Source organism: Heterodontus francisci, chromosome 25 (assembly GCF_036365525.1).
Source record: "Heterodontus francisci isolate sHetFra1 chromosome 25, sHetFra1.hap1, whole genome shotgun sequence".
Classification (NCBI taxonomy): Eukaryota; Metazoa; Chordata; class Chondrichthyes; order Heterodontiformes; family Heterodontidae; genus Heterodontus; species Heterodontus francisci.
The window spans coordinates 70,154,528-70,174,716 of record NC_090395.1 but is presented as its reverse complement, the minus strand read 5'-3'; the positions used below and the strand labels follow the sequence as shown (position 1 = coordinate 70,174,716).

The following is a 20,189-nucleotide window of genomic DNA, read 5'->3' as shown; positions in this document are numbered from 1 at the left end:
AAATTTTACCTGTCAGCACAATGTTAGATCAGTGGTGGGATGACGTTAGTGTTGGATGATCTGCTTTCTGACTGTAATTATTGTTGATTGGATGAAAGGTCACTTCGCTTACTATTAGAATTGTGTTTCTACTAGTCCGAGATTTTCATTGTTGCTTTAAGGGTAAATTTCGTGAATGGTCATCCCCTTGTCTGGCTCCTTGTCTACCAATGGCTGCTGGATTCTCCACCCATTACAGTGAAAGGAGGGATAATCCTGGGCAGTGCACAATTCATAGCTTTGATCCACGGCAGGGGAATACTGTGCACAGTGTGTGTAGCAAAAGCTGAGTCAACACCTTTGGTGGGAGAAGAGAGAAAAGGGAAGAGGATTGGAAAGTGAAGAGTGGAAATGGGAAACTCTGGAGCTGGAGTATGAAACGCAGAGGTGGAGGTCAAACAGGGGAAGAAAGATCCCTAAACCAGCTATTCGTGTGGCCAGAGAAAGGGAACGAGGTGCATGATGGGGGAGGGAGAGGGCAGCGAAATAGAACAGCAGCGAACCTTTATAAGAGATTCACCACAGTTAGCAGGTGAATGCTAATGATTGCCACTTCATCGCTACATGGGATGCATGTGTGATTTATCTTAATTATCTTTCTGCTGTTTATTAATGGGCTTATTTTTGTCAAGCAGAATAATGAGAAATGGAATATCAAAGGGAACGGATGTAGAACTGGACATGAATGCCAGCAAAAAGCTTTCAGAATTCAAAGAGTGTTCTCCCTGCCCACCTTTACTTTGATCCTGAAGATTAACGCCTGTACCACAAAAAGCCCAAAACCTTAACCCATTTAGTGTTACAGACCAACATTTTTCCAATTGTGAAATGCAGACAAGAGGCGAAGGCGCAGAGTGTAGTGCATCACCAAAGTCGAACAGACTAGGAGAGAAGATGAATCAAGGAGGAGTACATAACTCCAAGCTTGGAAAGGTATCTAGGGTTGTAGATGAAAGAAAAACTGACAGTTTTTTTTTACTCAATCATAGAATGTGGTGTCACTGGGAAGGTCAGCATTTGTTGCCCATCCATAATTGCCCTTGAGAAGGTGATGGTGAGCTGCTGCAGTCCACGTGGTACATCCACATTGCTGTAAGGGAGGGAGTTCCAAGATTTTGACACAATGACAATGAAAGGAAGAAAATATATTTTCAAGTCAGAATGCTGTGTGGTTTGGAGGGGAACTTGCAGGTAGTGATGTTCCCTTGCATCTGCTGCCCTTGTTCTTCTAGGTGGTAGAGTTCGCAGGTTTGGAAGGTGCTGTTGATGGAGCCTTGGCAAGTTGCTGCACTGCATCTTCTATATGATACACACTGCTGCCACTGGTAGTGGAGGGAATGAATGTTTAAGGTGGAGAGTATTCCATCAAACACCTGATTTGTGCCTTGTAGATGGTGGACTGGCTTTGGGGAGTCAGAAGTTGAGTTACTCACCACAGAATTGCCAGTCTCTGATTGAGACGATTGAGAAGTTCCACAGTTTCTGAAGGTGTGATAGAGAATTTGAGGGTAAGTTCAGTGATGCTGCACCTCCCAGTGCAGGTGCTCACTCAACCATAGCTCAAGTGGCAGAATTGCATCTTTAGCTAAGGGACCAATTGTGACTCGCACTCCTCTGGAGATCCATTACCAGGAGCAAAGATTTGGTGAATTTACAATGTGAGGAGTGAGGGAGTGTCCCGCAATGTCACAGATGGTAATATTCATCACAAGACAAAATTATGATAGAGAATCAAATGTGTTGCAGGGTGGAGAAGTGCACTGCAGCAGGAAACATTACCATGGAGTTGCTGGATTCAAGGTCAAGGCAACAATTTATCACATGGTGAGGTTAACATTAACTATGGGCAGTGGTATAAAGTGGGCAATATTGAATTATCCACCTATTATACATCACACCCGCTTCCCATCTAGTGACCTTAATAGCAAGGGATATTGAGAATGGGGTATAATGGGTGGATAATTCACTATCGCCCAGTTAAACTATTATTCAAATGGCTTTCTGATCTCAGGCACAATATGACGGATGGGGGATGGACATTCACACAGGGAGGGGGGAAAGTGGAGAAATGTGGTTAGAATTCTTTTGTGGGGAGGGTGGGTGATATTTAGAGAGCTTTTAATAAAGCTTTAAAACCATTGATGTGGAATCTCAGTTGAAGGCAGCAATCTGTTTGAATATGTATAGTCTCCTGTGATGAGGATGCTGTTGAATTTAGGCATTGGATGTTTGACATTGTCCCAGTTACAAGAGGAAGTATGATATATGTCCACATTTCACAGTATGCCCATGGGTTAAGGCTTGCAGGTGCTCCAGTACTCATGTTTTGCCACTAAAAGGCCTTGAGTAATTTACTAACTATTCGTATTATACCATACTGACAAAGCATCTTCATCCATCTGAAGGTAGAACATCAATACGGCATAAAAATTGAAAGAATTGCATTGATACAGCACCTTTCACAACCTCAGAACATCCCAAACATGTTACAGCCAATGAAGTACTTCTTTCAGGTGTAAGCCATGTAGGAAGCGCAGCAACTTATTTTGGCAGAGCGAGCTTCCACAAACTACAACGAGATAAAGACCAGATAATCTATTTTAGTGATATTGGTTGAAGGATAAATATTGGCCAGGACACCAGGGAGAACTTTGCTGCTCTTCTTCAAATAGTGGCCACCTGATAGGGCAGATGAGGTCTTGGTTTAACATCTCATCCGAAAGAAGGCACCTCCAACTCCCTCAATATTGCACTGGATTGTCAGCCCAGATTTTGTGCTCATGTCTCCTGGAATGGGGCTTAAACCCCCACATTCTGCTACAGAGGCTATTGAGACAAGGCTGACACCCAGGCCATCAGGCCCAGGAAGTGATGATCATCTTGTAAATGGCACTGGACCAACCATTCCTGGAGCACTGTATATCCTTCTCACTATTGTACTGCACTGGTGATATCCCAGCATTAAATGAATGTCTTAGGTTAGGCAATTGAACTATGACAAGAGTGATTCTGTGAAGACAGTGTGGAAAACAAGGCTGTTTACACTGTAGGACAGAAGACTCACAACAGAACTTGTTCAGTTATTCTAAGGGGTACAGATAAAACGAGATTAAAACAGAAAGTGCTGGAAATACTCTGCAGGTCTGGCAGCATCTGTGGAGAGAGAAGCAGAGTTAATCTTTCAGGTCAGTGACCTTTCATCAGAACTAGCAAAGATTAGAAATGTAATAGGTTTTAAACAAATAAAGCGGGGTGGGGAAAAAGAGAACAAAGGGAGGTGTTGATAGGACAGAGGATCAGAGAGATTAACTGACAAGGAGGTCATGGGGCAAAGGCAAAGAGTGTGCTAATGATGTGGTGAAATACAAAGCATTAGTGCAGAGAGGGTGTTAAATGATAGAATATTAAACAGCCCTAGCCACAAGCAAAAACATGTAGAAAACAGTGGGCAGGCGCATGGAAAAAAAATGTTGAAACAAAATAAAATTTAAAAAAAATTAAAAATAATAAAGGGCCAGTCACGCACTGAAATTACTGAACTCAATGTTCAGTCCAGTAGGCTGTAGTGTGCCGAATCGATAAATCAGATGCTGTTCCTCGAGCTTGCATTGATGTTCACTGGAACACTGCAGCAAGCCCAAGAAGTACAAATAAATCGCTGCTTCAGCTGAAAGGAGTGTTTGGGGCCTTGGATAGTGAGGAGAGAGGAGGTAAAAGGGCAGGTATTACACCTCCTGCGATTGCATGGGAAGGTACCATGGGAAAGGGGCGAGGTGTCGGGGTTAATGGAGGAGTGGACCAGGATGTTGCGGAGGGAACGATCCCTTTGGAATGCTGACAGGGGAGGGGAAGATGCTTTTGGTAGTGGTATCACGCTGGAAATGGCGGAAATGGCGGATGATGATCCTTTAGATGTGGAGGCTGGTGGGGTGGAAAGTGAGGACAAGGGGAACCCTGTCGCGGTTCTGGGAGAGGGGGAAGGGGGGTGAGGGCAGAAGTGCAGGAAATGGGCCGGACACAGTTGAGGGTCAACCACAGTGGAGGGGAATCCTCGTTTCCATGAAAAAAAGAGAAAAAACAGTGGGCAGGCACATGGTTATTAAAAAAAGCGTAACGATGAAACAAAATAAAATGAAATACAAATAAAAAAGTAAAATTAAATAAAGGGGGGGATAGTCATGCTCTGAAATTATTGAACTCAATGTTCAGTCCAGTAGGCTGTAGCATGTCTAATTGGTAAACAAGCTTGCATTGATGTTCACTGGAACACTGCAGCAATCCTAGGACAGAGATGTGGGCATGAGAGTCATAGAGAAATACAGCACTGAAACAGGCCCTTTGGCCCACTGAGTCCATGCCAACCATCAACCACCCATTTATACTAATCCTATATTAATCCCATTCCCCTCTCCACATTCCCTCAAATTCTCCTACCACCACTAGGAGTAATTTACAATGGCCAATTTACCTATCAACCCACAAGTCTTTAGCATGTGGGAGGAAACTGGAGCACCCGGAGGAAACCCACGCAGTCACAGGGAGAACTTGCAAACTCCACACAGACAGTACCCAGAACCAAACCCGGGTCGCTGGAGTTGTGAGGCTATGGTGCTAACCACTGCGCCACTGTGCCACCCTAAGAGTGGGGGGGTGGGGGGGGGGGGGTCAGTGTTGAAATGGCAAGTGACAGGAAACTCACGGTTATGTTTTCAGACTAAGTGGAGGTGTTCCGCAAAGCGGTCACCCAATCTGTGTTTGGTCTCCCCAATGTGGATGAGACCACATTGAGAGCAGCGAATATAGTATACTACATTGAAAGAAGTACAAGTAAATCGCTGCTTCACCTGAAAGGAGTGCTTGGATAGTGAAGAGCGAGGAGGTAAAAGGGCAGGTAATACACCTCCTGCGATTGCAAGGGAAGGTACCATGGGAAGGAGACGAGGTGTCGGTGGTAATGGAGGAGTGGACCAGGGTGTCGCAGAGGGAATGATCCCTTCGGAATACTGACAGGGGAGGGGAGGGTAAGATGCTTTTGGTAGTGGCATCACGCTGGACATGACGGAGGATGATCCTTTGGATATGGAGGCTGATGGGGTGGAAAGTGAGGACAAGGGGAATCCTATTGCGGTTCTGGGCAGTGAGGGGAAGGGGTGAGGGTAGAGGTGCGGGAAAGGGGCCGGACACAGTTGAGAGCCCTGTCAACCACAGTGGGGGGGGATCCTCGGTTGAGGAAAAAGGAAGACATATCAGAAGCGCTGTTGTGGAAGGTTGCATCATCAGAGCAGATGCGTCAGAGACGGAGAAACTGGGAGAATGGAATGGAGTCCTTACAGGAGGCAGGGTGTGAAGAAGTGTAGTCGAGGTAGCTGTGGGAGTCGTGGGCTTATAATGAATATTAGTAGACAGCCTAACCCCAGAGGTGGAGACAGAGAAGTCGAGGAAGGGAAGGGAAGTGTCAGAGATGGACCATGTAAAGGTGAGAGAGGGTGGAAATTGGAAGCAAAGTTGATAAAGTTTTCCAGTTCGGGGCGGGAACAGGAAACGGCACCAATACAGTCATCAATGTACCAGAAAAAGAATTGGGGAAGGGGTCCTGAGTAGGACTGGAACAAGAAATGTTCGACATATCCCGCAAAAAGACAGGCATAACAAGGACCCATACGAGTACCCATACCAACACCTTTTACTGCAAGGAAGTAAGCAGAGTTGAAGGAGAAGTTGTTCAATGTGACAAGTTCAGCCAGGCGGAGGAGGGTGGTGGTGGGTGGGGACTGGTTGGGCCTCTGTTCAAGGAAGAAGCGGTGAGCCCTCAAACTGTCCTGGTGGGGGATGGAGGTGTAGAGAGATTGGATGTCCATAGTAAAGAGGAGGCGGTTAGGGCCAGGTAACTGGAAATTGTCAAAATGACGTAGGGCGTCAGAAGAGTCACAGAAATAGGTGGAAAGAGACTGGACCAGGGGAGAAAAGATAGAGTCAAGATAGGAAGAAATAAGTTCAGTGGGGAAGGAACAGGCTGACACAATGGGTCTGCCAGGACAGTCCTGTTTGTGGATTTTAGGAAGGAGGTAGAAGCGGGCTGTCCGGGGTTGTGGGACTATAAGGTTGGAAGCATTAGAGGGAAGATCTCCAGAGGCAATGAGGTCAGTGACAGTCCTGTGGACAGTAGCTTGATGTTCGGTGATGGGGTCATGGTCCAGGGGGAGGCGGGAAGAAGTGTCTGAGAGTTGGCACTGAGCCTCTGCAAGGTAGAGGTCAGTATGCCAGACAACAACAGCACCACCTTGGTCTGCAGGTTTGATCACAATGTCGGGGTTAGACCTGAGAGAACGGAGTGGAGCAAGTTCAGAGGGAGACACGTTAGAGTGAGTGAGGGGAGCAGAGAAATTGACATGGCCAATGTCTTGACAATAGTTTTCAATGAAAAGATCAATGTGGGTAACAGGCCAGAGGGAGGGGTCCATGTGGATGGAGAATGCTGGAGGCAGGTGAATGGGTCTGCTGGTTGGGGAGAGGACTCCTGGTCAAAGAAGTGAGTCCGGAGGGAAAGGCAACAGATGAAGAGCTCAACGTCATGCCGAGCACGAAATACTTTGAGATGGAGGCATAAGGGGATAAAACTGAGTCCTTTGCTGAGTACAGAACGTTCAGCGTCAGAGAGGGGGAGGTCAGAGGGTATAGTGAATACACGGCAAGCAGTCAGATCAGAAGGGATGGGTTAGAGGGAAGTGAATGGGAAGAAGGATCTGAAGGGGTATTAGTCCCCATCAGCTGCTGGAGCTTGCATTCCTTAACATCTGAAAGGAAGGAAAGACGAAAGATTGAAGTGAAACTGCGGAGTAGAACAACTTTGAGATAAGGTGAGGCGATGCTTCTGGAGAGAGAGGTCCAGTGAGAGGCGGCACATGGCACTGAGTGTGGCTCTCAGGATGTGGCGAGAACAACAGTCCGAGGAACATTGTATTTCTCAGAGATATCTGTAATCTGGGTGGATTCAAAACATGAAGGATGAAATTTCAGTTGGAATCCACGTGGAATATGTCGGAGCCGGAGACAGTCACTGAGGAAGGAGATATGGCTGTGAAAACGAGTTTTGGTAGATACTTTATCAAACACCGGGAGGGAAATAGAAAGCAATGAAGGTTAGTGGACAGTCTATCCCAAGAGATGGAGACAGAGTCAAGGAAGGGAAGGGAAGTGTCGGAGATGGACCATGTAAAGGTGAGAGAAGGGTGAAAATTGGAAGCAAAGTTGATAAAGTTTTCCAGTTTGGGATGGGAGCCGGAAATGGCATTGATACAATCATCAATGTATCGGAGAAAGAGTTGGGGGAGGGGGCCTGAGTAGTATGGGAACAGGGAATGTGCGACATATCCCACAAAAAGACAGGCATAACTAGGGCCCATGCTGTCCATCCCTCTGATTGGGCCTCCCGCCTCCGGACCCTGCCCTCTGTCCTTAATCGGCTACCTCCTGGAAGACTCCCCCAGTCGATCCACCTCTGACCCGTGCAGGGTTGGAACCCGGAAGTTGTCCTCACCCCTGAACTTTCAGAGTGCAGAAGATTCCGCTTGCAGTCTTGAGATAACGTCCAAATGATGATGCATAAGCCTGAAGCATGAGGAAAAGTAATGACCAGTTCTGTCACAGCCTGGAGTCTATTTCCAATTATGCATGCTCATTAATTCTCCTTTATTCATTCTTAGCTTCCCTGAGGTTTATCTCGATTGTCTGCAATTTTAATGGTTTAATTATAATTGGTGAAAGACATGAAGATCAAGACAGTGGTAACAGCTGTCTTGAGGGTTAAGTGTTAGTAACAGCAAATGTAGAATCAGGCCAGGGTGACACTCAGGTTAAAGGAGGCCTTTGCCAGGCAGTTATTGAAAAAATAGCGAACAGAAAAAACTGTTTTGTGAATACAGACACAAGAGATGGCATCAACAATATCTGTGCTTATTAGATTAGAGCCAGTCAAGTAAGAACACAAATGAGTCACTAGTAATTCTCTAAATTAGCACAGTATGCCTCCTCCCTCTAATTTTATAATAACATCATCTTAAAATGAAATGCAGGATTTTCAGCAGGTAATTCTGGAAAGTACTTTTTCACACAACAGGTAGTGGAAATCTGGAAAATTCTGCCTCAAAAAGCTGTGGATTTTGAGAATTTTGAAGACTGAGATGACTAGATTTTTGTTCGGTAAGGGTAGCAAGGGATATGAAGCAAAGGCAGATGGAGTTGAGGTACAGAGCAGACATGATCTAACTGAATGTTGGAACAGGCTCGATGGGCTGAATGGCCTCATCCTGTTCCTTATGTTTCTAATTTTTTCCTCTCCTCTCCTAAAGGCACTGGCATGTGTTGGGCTCTGGTTACACAGGTGCTGAGATCTCCTCTATAGTAGCTCCAGTGGGCCCAATTTGCAGTATAGGAGGTATGATCAGTAAGTTCGCAGATGTCACAAAAATTGGTGGTGTCGTAAATAGCCTTATATTACAGGACGATATAGATGGGCTGGTAAGATGAGCGGAGCAGTGGCAAATGGAATTTAATCCTGAGAAGTGTGAGGTGATGCATTTTGGGAGGACTAACAAAGCAAGGGAATATACAGTGGATGGTAGGACCCTAGGAAGTACAGAGGGTCAGAGGGACCTTGGTGTACTTGTCCATAGATCACTGAAGGCAGCAGCACAGGTAGATAAGGTGGTTAGGAAGGCATATGGGATTACTTGCCTTTATTAACCGAGGCATAGAATATAAGAGCAGGGCGATTATAATGGAGCTGTATAAAACGTTAGTTAGGACACAGCTAGAGTACTGTGTGCAGTTCTGGTCACCACACTATAGGAAGGATGTGATTACACTGGAGAGGGTGCAGAGGAGATTCACCAGGATGTTGCCTGGGCTGGAGCATTTCAGCTATGAAGAGAGACTGGATAGGCTAGGGTTGTTTTACTTAGAGCAGAGAAGGCTGAGGGCAGGCCTGATTGAGGTATACAAAATTATGAGGGGCATTGATAGGATAGATAGGAAGAAACTTTTTCCCTTAGCGGAGGGGTCAATAACCAGGAGGCATAGATTTAAGGTAAGGGGCAGGAGGTTTAGAGGGGATTTGAGGAAAACTTTTTTCACCCAGAGGGTGGTTGGAATCTGGAACACACTGCCTGAAGAGGTGGTAGAGGCAGGAACCGTCACAACATTTAAGAAGTATTTAGATGAGCACTTGAAACGCCATAGCATACAAGGCTATGGGCCAAATGCTGGAAAATGGGATTAGAATAGATAGATGCTTGATGGCCGGCATAGACACGATGGGCCAAATGGCCTGTTTTTGTGCTGTATAGCTCTATGACTCTATGACTCTAATCGTGAGCATCAACAAGCTAATGATTTGTCAGGTGGTGTCATCACTGCCAAACTTGATTCTGCCCATCCAGCCAAACACTTTCCAACAGATATCTTGCCCTATTACCCCTACCAATGGCAGAACATAAGAACATAGAAATAGGAGGAGGAGTAGGCCATATGGCCCCTTGAGTCTGCTCCATCCTTCAATAAGATCATGGCTGATCTTCTACATCAACTCCACATTCCCACCCTCTCCCTGTATCCCTAGATTTCCTAAGTGCCCAATAATTTACCAATGTCAGTCTTGATTACGGTCAATGATTGAGCACTCATAGTCCTCTTGGGTAAAGAATTCCAAAGATTCACACCCCTCGGAGTGAAGAGATTTCCAGCTTCCCTACTGAGGATAGCTAACCTGGCTCAGCAAAAGTTCAGGTCTCGGACCATCATGGAATGTATGGCCCAGTTACACAAAGGCATCACAACTGGCCCAGTGCACCACCTCTGAAAAGCATATAACCAAACATCAGGGAAATGAAATTCAGCTCCTGCTGAGGCTTTGCCAAGAGTGTACTCGACCTTTCCTGTATCCAACAGAGATCCAGTGGCTGGGTGAAAAATCCAAATACCACAAAGTTTCAATGTCTCCAGGCCCACAGTAATCTAACAGGATACTGAATGGTCAATCAATAATCTAACAGTGTACTGGATGGTCAGTCTACAGTCTGACAGTATATGGGTGGTCACTCTACAGTCTAATAGTGTATTGGGTGGTCAGTATACAGTCTAACAGTGTATTGGATGGTCAGTCTACAGTCTTACAGTATATGGGTGGTCACTCTACAGTCTAACAGTGTATTGGGTGGTTAGTGTACAGTCTAACCGGATTGTCAGTCACTCACCATCGTTCCTCCTGTTATTTATCTGGTTTGTGATCTGTTCCTGAAACTCAGCGAGTGACTCTTCAATTGTCTCCGTCCGATGAGCTGACAACGAGAAACGACGCTTAAACCTTTTCATTTTCTTTTTTCTAGTTCCAAGTGATGGAGCTGCAAGAAAATGGCAGTACTATGTGAGCTGAAAAATCATTTCCCCATTGCCTACCATAAAACCACGTGGCAATACAACTGATTTCCACATTAAATTATTCCAATGTAATTAATGTATGGAGGTTCCTGAGAGACCTCAGATGAAAAGCTGACTGGATTCTGCAATAGATTTTAATTGCAACTTCACCACACAAAAGTAGGGGTTTGCCAAACAGGAAGGATAACTACAGAAACAGAAGGAAGCCATTGCATTCCCTCCATGCCCCATGACCTGGGCTGAATTGAATTCGGGTCTTAGATGTGAGAGATATACTGCACTTCATGATCCTAAAAGAGACTTGGGATCTCTACGCTCTCAAACAATGTCAAGCAAATGTAGATGGGTTAGTAAAATGGGCAGACTGTTGGCAGATGCAGTTTAATATGAATGATTGTGAGGCAATATATTTTGGGAGGAAAAACCAACAAATGGCAGTCTCTGCACCATGGAAATATGCTGAAGTGTGTGGATGAACAGAGAGACCTAGTGTTACGACCTGGTGAGAAAGGTGTCTAGGGGTCCCTCTGAGCCTTCACCTGGTCTTACCGTAATAGGGTTTAACTTTAAACACACTGTATTTTTAGCTCCCCTTTGGTGAATCCTTGCTCTCCGTTTTCCAATTATAAGGCAAAGAAACCAGCACAAACAGGCTTTCTTAGGTTTAAAGAAGAAAAGTTGAAATTTATTAAACTTAAACTTTAATTTGGTTGACGCCTACAGATACACGATGCAGCCATGCTAGCGTGCAAGCATACGCCATACAGACATGCAAATAGAGACAGAAAAGAGCAGAAGAAAAATAAAGTGGAAAAGTTTGAGGCAATATCTGAAGAGTTTTTGTTACGGTTCTTTGAGCTAGCTGTAGAGTCCTTGATTGTAGGTAGATCTTGATTTTCGTTGGGGCCTGGTATTCTTCTTAAACCTTGTTCGCTGTAGGAGACTTTTCTCTCTTGGGGTTCATGTGTCTTCAGTGGATTCAGAGGCTTGTGAAAAAGAAATGGGAGCAGACAGGAGATATCTTCTCAGTCCAGGAGCAAACAGTCTTTCTGCCCAAACTGTTTGCACAAATTCAAAAAATTCAGGTTGCCCAGCAGGTTAGTCATGTGACTAGCTGTTTTGACCATGTCCGTTTGTGTATTCGGCCATCTTAGCAATCAACCTGGAATGTGAGCTCCCCCACCTTCAACGTTTGGTGATCAAAAGTCCATTGTGGGTTGAATGTGTCAGGGAATGGCTGCTTTGCCCTTCCAAACACTGTCTGTTAATATGCAAATGTCTTTTCCAGCCACAGCTGATCTGTTTAACAAGTACTTTCTTCACTCCAGTAACTGTTTAAAATCAATGTTCATGACAAAATTAATGTGCCTCAGTATTGGCAGGTGGAGGCCTAGCATGACACGTCCCCACCCAGTAGAATGAAATGCGATTTGAGAAAAGTGCATTTCATTAAAAGGGTTGAGAGAAAAATGTAAGATACAGAAAAAAACATGCATTTCTCTCATTCATTCCCATTCATTCATAAATCCTAAAACTTATTACAGCCTGTCTTCTCTTGGTGCCAGCGCTGCTATAATTGCCCCCTTTTTGGCATCCCAATAAACACGTGGTTCTTTTTTTTGGGAAGTTTCTCTTCCGTTTGCCCATTCCCATGGCTGCCTAGGATCTTTGCTCCTGCTGAGGTTTTTTTTTTTTAAAAGAGTCAGTAGTGGGCAGGTCTATCCTGAACTCTCTTTCAGTGCTATCCTGAGTCATGCAACGGCTTTTGACTTAAGTAGATGGGTGGTTCGCTTTTTGTTCTGACTGTGGGGGAGGATTCTTTGTTAATCTCCCCTTTGTTCTCTGGGACACTCCTACCTGCAGGTATTTGTGCAGACTCTACTGCATTCCCTTGTGGCACTTCAACTAGGTGAGGCATCACCCTCATAGTTTCTCTGCACCCTAGACGTCTTTCTTTGTCTCTGCAGGTTCCTGTAAATGCTGTTGGCAACTCTGGTGGGGTGCTTCTAGTATCTGCATTTACATAGGAGGATGTGGGGGTCTAACTTTTCATATTTTTCGCGGTTGGCTGACCGGACAGTAGGGGTTTTCATCCGGGATTCTTCCCGGACTTCCTTTAACCAGCCCTCTTGGTCACTTTTTCCCCTTCTCTGTCTAACCTTTTGCCAGCCTTGTGCCTGCCTGTCCCCTTTTGTTCTCGGCGGGTGTCAGTTACAGTTCACCAGCCCTCTGCTGGAGCGTCCTGCTAACACTGGTACAGGACGTAGGGGTGCAGGTTTCACTGTAGGCTGGGGTTTCCCCTCAACCTGGCACATGTGGCAACTCCTGCAGTACTCCACCACATCTTTGTGGAGTTTTGGTCAGTCAAACTGCTGTCTTATGTGGGCTTTGGTCTTTGGTATACTGGCATGTACAGCCACTGTAGTCTCATGGGCCCTTCTTAATATTTCTCTCCAGTACCTCTGCAGCACCACTAACTGGAGAACTACTGTCCACTCCTTGCTCTCAGGTCTGTGAGGAGAACTCCATTTCCTCATCAGTACCATTTTCTTTATATAGCAGCAGTCAGGGACTCCCTCTGCTTCACTTTCAGACTGGGCAGCCTGTGCTAACTCTCACAATACTGGGTCGACTCGCTGAGCCTCACCTAGTGAAGATCCATTTAATTTATTCCCTTGGTCTTCTAACTTTCCAAAGAAAGTCTCAGACAGACAGAACTCATGGTCATCTGCCTGCAGTGCCAATGCAGTCTCCTCTGGGGGAGCTGGTTTGGTCATGGCCTGATCCACTACACATTCAGGGAAACTGCAGGGGTCTGTCTCCTGCCACTGCCCTGTCTCTCTGACCTCCTAAGGTCTTTCTTTCACTACTTGGGGGGGCTACCACCTTCACCCCCACCAGATCATTCCCTAGGAGCAGCTCAACCCCACCCATTGGCAAACCAGGGACAATCCCTTCAGTCACCGGACCCGAAACTAGGTCACACTCCAGGTGCATCCGGCGTACAGGTATAGGCCGACACTACCCTCCAATACCATTCACCACCATTTTGGGGTTCACTGCACTCTCTGGGGGAAAGGTCAGGCCTTTTCCCAGTAAAAGGGATCTTGTGGCCCCTGTGTCCCTGAGAATTACTATGGGCTTGCTCGCCCCACTCGAGGGGTATGGGGTTACTTTCCCTTCGAACACAAAACCCTGATAACCTTCAGGAACCCTATTAAATTTTCTTGCACTTGCAGCGGTAGACTTCCTGGATCTCAATCTTACTACAGTTAAAGCCATAGCTTGTTCCTCTGCGCTTTCCAACAGGTCCCCGTCTTCACTCAGCGGGTGTGCCCTGATTAATTATACAGGTTTTCCCTTTAGTTTTCTGCAGTCAGCTCTTAAATGTCCTGCTTTATTACAATGGAAGCACACAGGTCTCTGGATCTCACTCTTGCTCACAGCACCTTCCTTTTGGCTAGAGGAGGACCCTCTATGTCTCCTGCTTTCCTTTCTTCCAAGGACTGCTTGGGCTCGTATCACCTTCCCACCCTTTGTCCTTTTCAGATTTGTGGGGGTGACTAAGAAAGGTTCCCCTCTGGGAAACCGACTGATAAATTAAAGCAAACTCATCGGCCAGGACAGCTGTTTGCCAAGCTCTCTGGGCCGGCTGCTCCTCTACATGGGTTTTTATGGAGAATGGGAGTGAGTGTTTAAATTCCTCTAACAGAATTACTTCTCTGAGATTCTCATAGCTGAGTTGTACTTTCAGAGCCCTCAGCCACTGGTCAAAAGCCAGCTGCTCACTTCTTTCAAACTCCAGAAAGGTTTGATTCGCTTGCTTCTTGAGGTTCTAAACTTTTGGTGATAGGCTTCGATATGGCCCGGGGATAACATTTTTGGTCAGTTCATAATTTGATGAACTCTCATCTGGCAACAGGGAATAAACCTTTTCAGTTAGCTTGTCTTGTATTAAAAGAGGCCAGGCCTCAGCTGGCCATTTTAGCTGCCTTGCCAGTTTCTCAAATGACACAAAAAATTCATCTACCTCTTCCTCATTGAATTCTGGAATTAGTTGAGCTGTTTTCACAATTTTGTACCCAGCCCTGAATTATGCTCCTCCATATTGGCTATGCTTTCACTGTGGTTACTCTGTCGCCCCCTCGTTAAATCAAGCCGCTTCAACTCTCTCTCTTCACATTCCTTCCAGAATATTCTTTCTCTCTTCCTCTCCTCAAATGCAAGTTTCCTCTGTTCCAATTGTATCTTTGCTAAAAATACCCTGCCTGTTTCTGCTTCTTCAGATTCAAGGGAAAAATGGTTAGCCACTAGCCTTCGGAGTTCAGACTTCCTAGCCTTGCCGCGTACAGTGATCCCACACTGCTCAGCCACTTTCCTCAACTCCTCTATAGACAATGCTTTTAACTTATCCAAAGTTACTTCACCCTGGCTTGGAGAGCTACTAACTTCAGTTGCAGACATGTTAGTATTCAATCACACACAACCACAAGAAAACCTGTAATGAAATCTTGCTCTTTTTTGATTGGGAACAATTTGGCTTCCCACTTCCAATTTCTCTCGTTTGTCTGTGGGTAAAGTCCAGGACGGTAGACCCCAAATTTCTGTTACGACCAGGTGAGAAAGGTATCTAGGGGTCCCTCTCAGCCTTCACCTGGTCTTACCGTAACAGGGTTTAATTTTAAACACACTGTGTTTTTAGTTCCCCCATAGTGAATCCTTGTTTGCTGCTTTCCAATTATAAGGCAAACAAACCAGCATAAACAGGCTTTCTTATGTTTAAAGAAGAAAAGTTGAAATTTATTAAAATTAAACTTAAACTCTAATTCGGTTGATGCCTATGGATGCACCACGCACCCACGCTAGCATGCATACGCGATACACACATGAAAATAGAAACAGAAAAGAGTAAAGGAAAAATAAAGTGGAAAAGTTTGAGGCAATATCTGAAGAGTTTTTGTTACTGTTCTTCGAGCTCACTATAGAGTCCTGGATTATGGGTAGATCTTGCTTTTCGTTGGGGCCCAGTATTCTTCTTAAACCTTCTTCACTGTCGGAGACTTTTCTCTCTTGGGGTTAATGCGTCTTCAGTGGATTCAGAGGCTTGTGAGAAAGAGATGGGAGCAGACAGGGGAAAGATCTTCTCAGTCTAGGAGCAAACAGTCTTTCTGCCCAAACTGTTTGCACAAATTCAAAAAATTCAGGTTGCCCAGCAGGTTAGTCATGTGACTAGCTGGTTTGGCCATGCCCGTTTGTGTATTCGGCCATCTTAGCAGTCAACCTGGAATGCGAGCTCTCCCACCTTCAATGTCTGGTGATCAAAAGTCCATTGTGGGTTGAATGTGTCAGGGAATGGCTGCTTTGTCCTTCCAAACACTGTCTGTTAATATGCAAATATTCTTTCCAGGCACGGCTGATCTGTTTAACAAATCTTTTCTTCTCTTCAGTAACAGTTTGAAATCAATGTTCATGACAACATTAATGTGCCTCAGTCTTGGCAGGTGGGGGCCTAGCATGGCACCTAGGCTTCAAATGCTTACGATATAAACTGTCAGCCTAGGCTTGGTGGATAACTGTCACCTCTGAGTCAGAAAGTCAGGAGTTCACATGCCAGAGACTTAAGCACATAATCTAGGATGATGCTCCAGATCAGTACTGAGGGAATGCTGCACTGTCAGAGGTATCATCGTTCAGATGAGACATTAAATCGAGGCCCCATTAGGTCTCTCAGATAGCTGTAAAAGACCCCAAGGGACTATTCAAAGAAGAACAAGGGAATTATCTCCAGTGTCCTGAGCCAACATTAGAGTCTCAACCAGCATCACCAGAACAGATTGTTTTGTCATTATTGCTGTTTGCGGGAGCTTGCTGTGTGCAAATTGGCAGCCGAGTTCCCTACATTACAAGAGTGACTACATTTCAAAAGTACTTCATTGGCTGTAAAGCATTTTGGTATGTCCTGAGGTCATGAAAGGTGCTATATAAATGCAAGTCTTTCTTTCTTCAAACTGGGAGATTCTTGTTTTAAATTATACCTTGTCATTATAGAGGGCAGGAAGAGTAAATCAGTCACTTCCCAGATCACAGCTGCTGTGAAAAGGTTTAGATTTACAATTATGGGCTTTCATAGCCAAAGTGTCATATCGTTAGCATGTGATCCCTGCACAATTTAACACTGCTTCAGAGATCAACACAAGCACAACATTTGTTAGCAAAATAAAAAAAAGCAAAGCTACTCTGTGGGAGGTGGGGGAATTGTCTCATCTTGACATATTTAAGGGACCATGCCACCTGACAACACTTCAACAAATAACAACCTTTAACATAGATAATAGTCCCAAGATGCTTCAGAGAGGCTTAAGGAAAGCATGGGGAAATGGACTCTGAACCAAAGGAGTGGAAAGATTCAAAGGGGTGAAGTGGGTCTGAAGGATGATTTTGAAGAATGGGAGGGAGGTGGAAAAGCTTAGGGAGGGAATTCAATTCTGAAGCGTGAAGCCCAGGTGACTGAAGGCACGGCCACCGATGATGTGGAAAAAGGAAAGAAAAATGCACAAGAGTCCAGAGGCAGAGCAATGGAGAGTGTGGGGAGGAGGTGAGAGATAGGAAAGGGTGAGGCAATTAAAGAGAATGTCTCTCCCCACTCTGCTTATGTGTATAATAGAGGGGAGTTGAGACGTAATTGTTTTCATCCAGAGGGTGGTGTGGATCTAGAACTCACTGAAAAGGGTGGTAGAGGCAGAAACCCTCATCGCATTTAAAAAGCACATGGATATGCACTTGAGGTGTCGTGGCCTACAGGGGTACCGACCAAGAGCTGGAAGGTAGGATTAGACTCTTTGCCTGTTGGCATGGACATGATGGGCTGAATGGCCTCTATCTGTGCCCGAAATCTGACAATGCTTGTCTTTTTCTAAGCTGGGGCATCAGATATTATGCACAAAAACAAAACACCCCAGGGCTGATCCTTCATTTGAGCTGCATTATGGTGGTATGTAGAGTCGCTATTAGCATCAGTCAAGGACAGTGTTCTGCTCCTGGTCAAAGTACAGGGGATGTTAGTGGTTATGTTACGAGATGAGTATTGCAGAGGCCTGGACTAGTGAGTCTGAGACATAAGTTCAAATCTCACCAATGGCAACTGGAAAATTTAAACTCAATGAAAGCTACTGGATTTTTGTAAAAAAAAATCTAGTTCACTAATGTCCTTTAGGGAAGGAAATCTGCTTTCATTACCCAGTCTGACCTAGATGTGACTCCAGACCCACAGCAATGTGGTTGACACTTAACTACGCTATGATTTTTAAAAATTCTTTCATGGGATATGGGCATCACTGGCAAGGCCGGCATTTGTTGCCCATCCCTAATTGCCCTTGACACCTGAGTGGCTCGCTGGGCCAATTTGAAATGCCCTTGCTACTCAGTTGTATACAAGAAGGCAGCTCCACAACCACCTTCTCAAGGGCAATTAGGGATGGGCAATAAATGCTGGTTCTGCCAGTGACGCTCACATCCTGCAGAAATTTTTTTTTAAATCCAGCAAATATCAGTACTATCAGTTTCTGTGAAATTTATTCCTGAGCAAGAGTTAGCACTTTTAACAGAGAACGGATGAAAACCAGAGAGCTAAAATGTCTCCGTTGCTGAAACGTTGTCCATAAAATTTACTAATACCAGAGAATGGCTTCCGGAAAGAGACAGAAAGCGAGAAAGCGAGATCACAATTAATCAAACGTAACTTTTCTTTAGCTGTTTGCAACACGCTTTTTTTTTTCTAACAGTTATCTTATTTTTATCTAAGTCTCTGCCCTGAAAGAGCTAGAATGAAAAGAGTACACATTTATACAGCACTTTCATAACCTGAGGATGTGCCAAAGTGCTTTACAGCCAATGAAGTACTTTTTGAAGTGTAGTCACTTCTGTAATGTAGGGAACGCTGCAGCTAATTTGCGCACAGCAAGCTCCCACAAACAGTAATGCAATCATGACTGGAGAAGTGTTCTTTTAGTGACGTTGGTTGAGGGATAAATATTGGCCCAGGATACTGGGGAGAACTCCCCTGTTCTGCTTTGAAATAGTTCCATGGGATCTTTTACATCCATCCAAAAGGTTAGACACAAGCCTCAGCAATAAGCACCTGCAGTCCTCCATTATACTGGCCTGGTCAGTGAATACCCAAAACAACTTGCATTTACATAACACCTTTAACGTAGTAAAAATGTTCTGAGGTGATTATGGTATTTCCGAGAGAATAGGACAGACTAGATGGACTGTACATTCATATATTTCTAAATACATTAATCAAAGATATACCCAATATTGGTGACAATTCAACACTGAGAAACCATAATCACTAAAAAAAAATTTTGGGCTGAAGTGAGTGAATGATATTCCACAAATAATAATTTGTTCATATGGAGAATATAGTTTACAGAATCAGTCAACATATTGTGACAACTATATAAAAAAACCTTGAAGACTTTGGTTTCTTTTGGCTTTCCATGTGTAATATTTATAGGTTTGCTGATTCACTTTCCTCAGTAGTTATTATTTTCCCAGCTTCATGTTGAATGCAGCACAGCGCCCGAGGAAGTGTTGGTTGCCATGGGTTTGATGGTCAGTAGGAGAGAGAGCGAGACGGCGAGAGACAGAGCTCTCGTTTGTTCGACAGGCGCTAGATCAAACAGTCAGCACTGTTCTCATTAAAGGCAAAGAAAAGGCACTTTACAGAGCTGTTACTTGAATCAATTTGCAAGGAATATTTTTGCATCTTCTAAACAGTTGTTAGACAAGAGAGCAGGCCTCCAGAAAGGCTTTGATCTTCAGCACAGAAAGCCAGTGCAAGTTGATGTAGTGTCTCTACTTGAAATACTGCCCTGCTTTTTCTCATTTCAGACGCTGATTTTGTATTCCTAACATTTTCTGCTTTCATTTCAGAATAACATTAATCTCTGATCTTTGCCTCACCTTTGGCAGCCGTGCTTTCAGTCATTTGGCCCTAAGCTCCGGAATTCCTTCCCGAAACCTCTCTGCCTCTCTCTCCTCTTTGATCAGCACCCCATCCACCACCTTAAACATTCACTTCCTCCACCACTGGCGCACTGTGGCAGCAGTGTGTACCATCTACAAAATGCACTGCAGCAATGCACCAAGGCTCCTTAGACAGCACCTTCCAAACCCGTGACCACTACCACCTCGCAGAACAAGAGCAGGCGCATGTGAACACCACCAGCTGCAAGTTCCCCTCCAAGCTGCACGTCATCCTGATCGGAAATATATCGCCGTTCCTTCGCTGTTGCTGGGTGAAAATCCTGGAACTCCCTTCCTATCAGCACTCGTGGGGTTGGGGTGGGGGTGCGGGTATTGGTGGGGGAGGCGGGTGGGTGGGGGAGATCTGCGAAACTACTCTCTGACAATCACCCTTCAGGCAATCAAAACCAGTCCAGGAGATCACTCTGGCCCTGATAGTCCAGCTCAGTCCGAGGCCCAAGCTTTCTGACAACCTCAGCAAGCGATCAATTCCGTCCGCCAAACACGTGCACCACTGACCCTGAAGTGTTTTCCAGGGTCAACTAACTTGCATGAGGGAGGGTAGATTCCCAATGAGAGTCCACCCATGACTAGGTACAGACCCTCGAGGGGGGTGGGGGTGGGGTGGTGGGACAGCCAGAAACTACTGTGCTGCAACAGTTAAAGTGCTGCTGTATTTCCTGGGA

General features: G+C 45.1%; 1 protein-coding gene across 1 annotated transcript in view; it reads right to left on the bottom strand.

The window, feature by feature from the left end:
• LOC137383976 (cyclin-dependent kinase 18-like) overlaps positions 1–20,189 on the bottom strand; it is a 127,413-nt gene that overhangs the window by 80,499 nt on the left and 26,725 nt on the right. Inside the window, exon 2 of the mRNA XM_068057472.1 lies at positions 10,290–10,436. Coding sequence (XP_067913573.1) covers positions 10,290–10,407 — 118 coding nt within the window. The 5' untranslated portion in view covers positions 10,408–10,436. The remainder of the gene's footprint in view (positions 1–10,289; positions 10,437–20,189) is intronic.